The sequence below is a fragment of the Xyrauchen texanus genome, chromosome 7, assembly GCF_025860055.1.
Source record: "Xyrauchen texanus isolate HMW12.3.18 chromosome 7, RBS_HiC_50CHRs, whole genome shotgun sequence".
Taxonomy (NCBI): domain Eukaryota; kingdom Metazoa; phylum Chordata; class Actinopteri; order Cypriniformes; family Catostomidae; genus Xyrauchen; species Xyrauchen texanus.
In genome coordinates, this window is record NC_068282.1 from 5,423,779 (window position 1) to 5,431,684 (window position 7,906).

At 40.7% G+C, this 7,906-nt stretch overlaps 1 protein-coding gene across 1 annotated transcript; it reads right to left on the reverse strand.

The window, feature by feature from the left end:
- Positions 1-488: 488 nt before the first annotated feature.
- On the reverse strand, positions 489-7,031 carry LOC127646572 (ral guanine nucleotide dissociation stimulator-like). Its single transcript, XM_052130326.1, has 16 exons — positions 6,918-7,031; positions 5,960-6,255; positions 5,800-5,865; positions 5,263-5,450; positions 5,022-5,146; positions 3,561-3,776; positions 3,313-3,416; positions 2,872-2,956; positions 2,145-2,222; positions 1,930-2,016; positions 1,786-1,818; positions 1,551-1,672; positions 1,296-1,425; positions 981-1,211; positions 757-871; positions 489-667 (listed from the first exon to the last, which is right to left on the reverse strand). Exons 1-16 carry the CDS (start codon positions 7,029-7,031, stop codon positions 489-491), a joined length of 2,169 nt encoding a protein of 722 aa, XP_051986286.1.
- Between the last annotated feature and the right edge of the window lie 875 nt (positions 7,032-7,906).

Here is a 7,906-nt window from a genome sequence, read left to right on the forward strand (position 1 = left end):
TCAGCTGCAAGCCATTGGAACACTGTAGCCCTGCCATGGAGGCCCCTCTGGTCCCTGTGTTGGCCGCCCCTGAGGGCCCAGTCTCAGAGGCAGTCCTGGAGTTCTCTGTCTCAGCTGCAACCCACTGGAACGCTGTAGCCCTGCCATGGAGGCCCCTCTGGTCCATGTGTTGGCTGCCCCTGAGGGCCCAGTCTCAGAGGCAGACCTGGAGTTCTCTGTCTCAGCTGCAAGCCATAGGAACACTGTAGCCCTGCCATGGAGGCCCCTCTTGTCCCTGTGTTGGCGCCCAGTCTCAGAGGCAGCCCTGGAGTTCTCTGTTTCAGCTGCAGGCAATGGTTATTCTGTATCCCTGTCTTAAAAGCCCCTTTGGTTCTTGTTTCGGTAGCCCATGAGGGCCCAATTGTAGAGGCAGTCATGGAGTCTCGTGAGCCAGAGTTTCTTTTCTTGGTTGCCTCCCCTGAGCTCCTGGGTGAGTCGACTGCTGTCCTTTAAAAAAAAAAGCATTTGGGTATTTTAAACCCTTTACGCTCCCTGTGTTGTACATTTTGGCTCTGGAAGCTCTTTGACTGTAAGGCATTTGGAGTCCCGTGCTTCCTCAGCAAGAAGTCATAGTTGCCAGATGAGTTCATGGAATAAAAAACATTCCCATTATCTGACATTCTGTGTTCTGTGGGGTAAAGTAGAAGAAAAATCAATGTTTAAAACATCAACATGCTTCACTGGAAATGAAACACACTGTTTACTTAAGTTCTTTACCTTGCTGTTTTGAGGCTATTTGTAACAGTTCGTAGTCCTCTGACTTCTCACTCTCCAAGTGATGTTTGTCCATGGCTCTCCTGATGACGACAGGTGTTTTGTCCTGGCTAGTAACCTGAAATACATTGTCAGTTTTATATCAGGATGAATTATAAAAATGTATTCAGAATATTGCAAGACTGTCTTTCACATCAATTGATGCAGATCTAATGTCTCTCACTCACCAGGATGCTCTTGTAAGCATTGCCATTGTCAATATCAAGGCTGACCCTGATGACGCAGCAGTTGTTCACCTGCTGGTTGTACAAGGGCATGGACAGGGAGGAGGAGTCAGAAACACCAGGACTCTTGAAGGCTTGTCCTTTAGAGGCGGAGACTGAAATAGAGGTGGAGCTGCTAAAGCCAGAGTCCTGTTCCAAGCTTGTTTCAGATGAAGAGGTGGATGTCTCAGAGAGCTGGGAGAGAAAGAGTTTAAAGCTTATTAAAAACAAGCATAATAATACCAGCCAAATAAAGGGCAATCTAAAAAGTGCAAATACCTTGGAAGAGGAACCAGACGCAAGCTCGGCACTGTTCGAGTTAGAAGGTCCTCCACTGCTGTAGCCCGACTCCTTGCCTACATGCTTCTTTTTATTCACTGGTGGCTCAATCTCATGGGACAGAGAGTAGCTGGGAAGGTAAAGACAGCATATATATTAAATATCTTAGTTTAATATATCTATCTTTCTCTCTTTCATTCCTTATTTCTCTCTCTCTCTCTCTCTCTCTCTCTCCTATCTTTCTTTCTATCGTACCTGTCTCTCTCTGTAAGTGTCTCTAATCTCTTAAACCACTCAGTGAAGTGCTGGTTTCGTGTGAACTGATAGTAACTGCAGGTCAGCTGAAGCAACCTGATCCTAGCAATTACTTCAAACTCCTGAATAACAAACAGAAATGGTGCTCGTTTCTATTAATTGTTTGTTGTACAACAAAACTGTTCTTCTTAGTCCAGCCTTTACAATATGATCATTTCTGAGCACATGAACTCACCTTCCTCCTTTTTTCAAAATTGATCAGCCCATTCTGAAAAGATAATTGAGACTCTGTTTGAGAAATCACAGTCTATTGCATCAAAATAACTTTTTCTTATTAAAAGAATATTTCAGATGTCCATTTAATCTCCATCCCCCTCACCTCAAGATGATCTTTTAACGCTGTGTCTAACATGACAAGGTCAGTAAGGAAAGTTCCAAGGAATGGAACAGTTCCATACATGACCCCCTAAACAGCAGGGAGAACATGAGTGACACAAAGGGAATAAAGTTACAGGTCATTACTAATTTCCTGTCCCTGGTTTTCATGTTAATCGAACATCTCTTAACGGACAATTGTTCTTGTACAGTACAGACCATGTCTCTCTGCTGCTGGGGTTTTCTTTGGGCTTCTTTCTGGTTCATCTTGAGAATGGCTGTTTTTGAGGTGCCCTCCTGTGAAGATATCAGTTTCAAATGAACTTTTAAGTTGGATTTCTAAAGGCCTAAAGGTCTGCTGTGCATGTACTGTATCTTCATAACATCAAAAGCAAATTACCCTGTTTTTAATTTTTATCATTTCTAAGGATTATTTCTGATGGGCCAAGACACATTGGTGTATGAATGGTGGGTGAATGAGTCACAGTGTAAAGCGCTTTGAATACTGTTAAGGTTAAAAAGGCGCTATATAAGTGCAGACCATTTACCATTTACATCAGGTTGCCATGACTAAAAATGCATGTATCAATATGCATTTGTACCCTGAACTTGTCAGAAAGAAACAAAGGCGCAGCCATCATACAAAAGGTTAAAAGGTAATATTTGGTATTACTGGCCACAGAGCACTGTAGCTGTCAGCGTTGTACATTAATTTTAACACTAATGGATTTGAAAGATGCCTCTTAATTATACTTGGGGGGGAAAAAACAACAACCAGGAAAAAGCTAAATGAAAGTACCAGGTTCACAGTGGCATTTTGCTAGAATGAAAAATGCAGGATGTTTGGAAATGTGCATTACTGCTAATGATCAGATGCAGCTTAATACAGTGAGTTTAACATGGGTTAACACACTCACATCCCCATTTAACAACTTTTGTTACTCACCTCAATGAGAAGCTTTCTGCTCCGGGCATAGTTCAGGTCATGTGAGAAGAGGACACACAACTCCTGGAACGTGTGATAGTTTTCTCTGTAAACAGCATGAAACTGGCTTAGTTATAACAGTTAAATCCAGATGAAATCCAAACAGTGTACTTAAAGGAATATTCAGGGTTCAATACAAGATAAGATCAATTCATGGCATGATATTGATTACCACAGAAATTAATTGTGACTTGGCTCAATTGGTCTATTTCTTTACAAAAAGCACAAATCTGTATTACAGCGAGACACTTACAATGGAAGTAAATGGGGAAAATCCGTAAATGTTAAAATGCATGTCTTTCACAGAATTGGTTTAGCTGATTTAGCTTTAGGGAAAATTAGTAACTGTGCTAACAAACTATAAAAAGGCCAATTGCTGCAGAAATCTATAACGACTCTGACCTTGACACCTCATCCCAGGTCTTCTTCAGTCGATCGATTGCAGTGCCCTGGAGAGCTGACAGGATGGCTTTTAGAGAGGAGAAGCTTTTCAGGATTCGGCACCTCTGATGTCAAGACATACAGACAGATATTCATGACCTGAGACAATAAAACACTTGTAGTATAGACTGCTTGTTTATAGAAGAAGCCTTTGATGCACAACAAGTCATGTGTCCCTACAAAAAAGCAAAGTGAGTGTGGGTCCTGACCTTGGCGACCTCTATCCACTGCTCAATGAGCTTCGCTCTCTGAGGGGGTGCCAGAGCACTGTTACTCAGACAGGTGACGACAACAGCATTGGCCACACTGTTGAACTGAGCAACAGCGGCCATTATGGTGGAGGCCAGGTGCTCTTTCCCTTTCTTGTCTCGCTGGGACCAGATGCCACCCAAACAATTGTAGGGCAAAACCCTCTTAAACAGCTCCTGTGAAAAACAGTGATTGCTGTCTGGTTACAGGTAGCAGTTTTATTTGAACCTTCTAATGGTGAGAATGTTTTGGTGGAAACCTGGCTAATTCTTTAAAAAAAAGATGGCGCTGTGGATGGCCTCCTTCGTATGGAGCTCTCCAGTTCATTTGCTTTTCCTGTGTTTAGTCATTTATTTTTGATCAGTTTTACCCGAGACAAGCTGCTGAATATTCAGCAGCACACGCCAGACAATCTTTTACAGTTTTTTGATTATTCAGACGTTCTGTTTGACATTTTATTCAGAAGATCAGGTGTGCTGTACAAGCGCGCTAAAAGACACAAACGTGGGAAGTGAGTGGCACGCTGGTCAAGCTCTGACAGTGCTACTTTCAAACTACACTGCCAAGCATCCATCTAGCAAATCTCCGCTCACATCCTAACAAAACAGACAAATTACTTCTCCTCTGCTGCAAATTCTGCTGCATTGTGCTTTATGGAAACCTGGCTGAGTGAAGCCATTCCGGACAGTATACTACATCTACAGGGCTTCCAGCTGTTCAGAGCGGGGAAAACGAGAGGCAGTGGAATTTGTTTTTACATCAATGAATGTCGGTGTACAGATGTAACATGCCGAAGAAGATGTGCTGTCCTAATTTAGAGGCGCTCTTTATAAACTACAAACCTTTCTACTCGCCGTGGGAGTTTTCCTCATGTATTCTTGTGAGTGTTTACATTCTTCCACAAGCGTGTGTGAACACAGCACTGCAACAGCTGGCTGATCAGATCACAGACACGGAGCAACAATTCCCGGACTCACTTATTATTATTCTTGGAGATTTTAACAAGGCATACCTCACACATGAACTACCCAATACAGACAGCACATTACATGCCCCACCAAAGACATAAACAGGATCACACAACAATAAAGGATGCATATCGCACTGTCCCTCGAGCAACTTTGGGACTCTCTGATCATCAATTGTTCATCTTCTTCCTATCTACAGGCAGAAACTAAATTAAGCTAAAGCTATGTATATATGGTCACATTGTCTTTGCACTGGAAGCTTCTGTCATCATGACAAATCATTCTGATTCTGATTCAGCAGTATTCAAATAAACATTAATGGTATCTTTAGGGAACTGGTACAGTTAAATAGAATCAGAACCAAAAGCATTAAATCCCAAACAATTGCTATCCACAGATCAACCATTATTAAACCATTCAATTAAATAAACTGTCAATTAATTAAGGTCTTACCGCATCCATGACTGTCAGCTGTTCAGCCACCAGAGCAGGACTGAAGGACAGGAATTCAGTGGGGCAGAATTCCTTCTCTAAGATGCTCTCCTCCGGCATGGCGAAGGGGAAGGTGGAGGGGTCACCTGCATAGAACAAAGCAGGTTGTCAAACAGGCCTCTGTTACTTTAGAGGACTGTCTCTCAGATGTTCAGCCTTTAATTCAGAGCTTTAGACCAGAAGATCAATAGTGACACTGTACCTTCAGGCTCAACCTCAGAGCTGTGATGGAAACGCTCCAGCAGATCAAGGGCCCGTCGCTCCAGATCAGATCCTGGGAAGTAGCGCTGCAGGTAAGATGTTAAGCTCTGCAGGCATCCATTGTCTGGAGGATTCCAGAAATCCTCAGGATACTGAGTCAACCACGCACCCAAGATGGATGCAACGGTGCTGCAGTGCACATAATTAAAAATGGACAAGAGTAATCAATATTCAACAGTGGCCAAATTAATTGGGGTCCAAGTAGTGTTAAAGGAATGGCACACACAAAAATAAACCCTGATGCCATCCCAGATGTGTATGAAAAATAGCAAAATGCTGTTAAGTAAATAGTTTTTGATGGTGTATAACATGTCACACCACAGGACATGTCAACAATATCCATATACTCTATAAACTGCAATTAACATGAAAATATTTATTATCCACTGATAATCTCAAAATGGCCAAATATCTGGCTGATATATTGATTTATCTCTAGATCGAAGGGTTCAGCTGAACAACATAAATAAAGACGTACTTCTTCAGCCCTGATTGATCTTCTGGAGTTGGTCCTTCTGAGGTCGGCTCAGGGAGTTTGCCAAACCTTAGATAAATCAGAAAGCATTTCAAAAACAATCGAGTGTATTTTCAAATATTCAACAGCACATGAGCTGTAAACATATTGATGGCCTGTGTACCTGTTGAGCAGCAGGTTCAGCACCTGCTCTGTGGTGGCAAAAGCTCGGTAGGTGCCGAGGAATATGTTCATGTGCATGTGGTCGTTCCATTGAAAGGCTGACACCATGTGCTCCACCAACTTCTCCAGGGTGCCAGCCTTCATGGTCCGACCCACGCATGAACCGAGGGCAGGATCTCCATCCACATCCAGCCACTGTTGCCCCTCATTGACTGAATGTTGGAGAGGCACCTTCCGGAGTTTGAGAATATAGACGGCTCCTTCCTCTACCTCCTCTATAGTCTCAGAATCCGAGGTCTACAGACAGAGAGAAAACCTGAGCATCCTGGTGCTTTAATTCTCATCATATGTTTCCTTTGATAGGACTGAACTTATTTTGTGTTCGTTACACAGTTAATATGTCAAGTGACTAGTTGTGCCAAGACCAAGACAGCAACAAATGCAAAGAGGCTGCAGCTACTGTGACACCGCAAACCTAACACAAACTCCACACCTAAAGAGTCTGAATTCTGTCTCTGAACAACACATTTAAAGATTAAAGAAAAAGAAGAGAAGGTATTGTGAAATTCAGTGTATTTATTACTGAAAATCTCAGAGGGTTCAAGTCAGTAATTTAGGTCATTATGATAAAAAGGTTGGGAATCTCTTCTGAGAAATGACACGGAGGACACAACTTTAAATCAGGACAAATCTGCTGAACTTGCAAACAAAGTGATATGTGCAAATTTCTACCAGTTTTCCTGTGTTAAACAAGTGCCTGCCAAAAGCCATAGAAACATATCAAATATTATATTCAACATATCTAACTTTTTAGACCTATTATGTTTTATCCAAGAACTTAAAGGTGGAATTTCAATTTCAATTCAAATGCATAAAAATCTGAGATTTATAATATTGGACATTTATCACTTTTACATTTTAAAATCATCTTAGATGACAGAAGTAAATGCATTAGTAACCTGTTGCCCTTTCTCTACAGCCGGCGGATCATCAGGTGGATCTTCAGTCACACAACTGGAGCCACAGCAGCGTGACAGGAATCTGACAACCCGATCTGTCCACCGCGTCGCCATCACAACAAGTTTATTAAAAGAAAATCCTCGAAGATGCGAGTGATGTGAATAAAAAAACACGAATAAATTTCTTAAAGCGCAGGAAACACAAGTGTCTCTGTCAAAACTCCAAACTCTCTCTCAACGAAACGCAGAAAGTTTCTGTTTTAATCAAACATTCGAATGTCGCTATAACGATTCGAATTCGACTTTATGACGATGTTTCTGCCGTAACGCACAGAGGGTCTCTGCTTTTGGGTTGTTATTATGTTATATTACCAACTGTATATTTCAGTTGTATTGTTCAAAAGACAATCTGAAATTGATTGTTTTGGCCGACAAAAGTTATAATTCATAACGTAGAACATTTAAAACACATGTGACAAATTGTCCGAGAGAACACATCTCAGTTTTCAATTTGACTCTTGAAATGAAAGCATAACATTATTAATTTGAATGCATAACATTATGGTATTATTGTGTTTACTAGCAAATAGCCAAATCAAAAATATGCTATTGGAATTTTTGTTTGGAGGACATTAATTCACAACAATAATAAAAATAAAATAAGACTACATAACAGTTTTATTCTAGGTGTTTAAAATGTCATTGACATAAAGGCTGTCAGAGGTGATACAAATAATAAATCTTTTAAATATCTAGTTGAAAACACACGTGTTAAATTATAGAAATGTAATCTTTGTGCCTAATTTGGTTTTATAGTTTTAAGAATAACAATTATAGCAATTTATAATAATAATAATAATAATGATAATAATAATAAAATACTTTAAAAGTGTCATGTGGTGTAACCATCATGTAAAGAGTATTAAAATAATTTCATTGCATATTAAATAAATAAAAAAACGTAAAAAAAAAAAAAGGAGGGGTAAGGT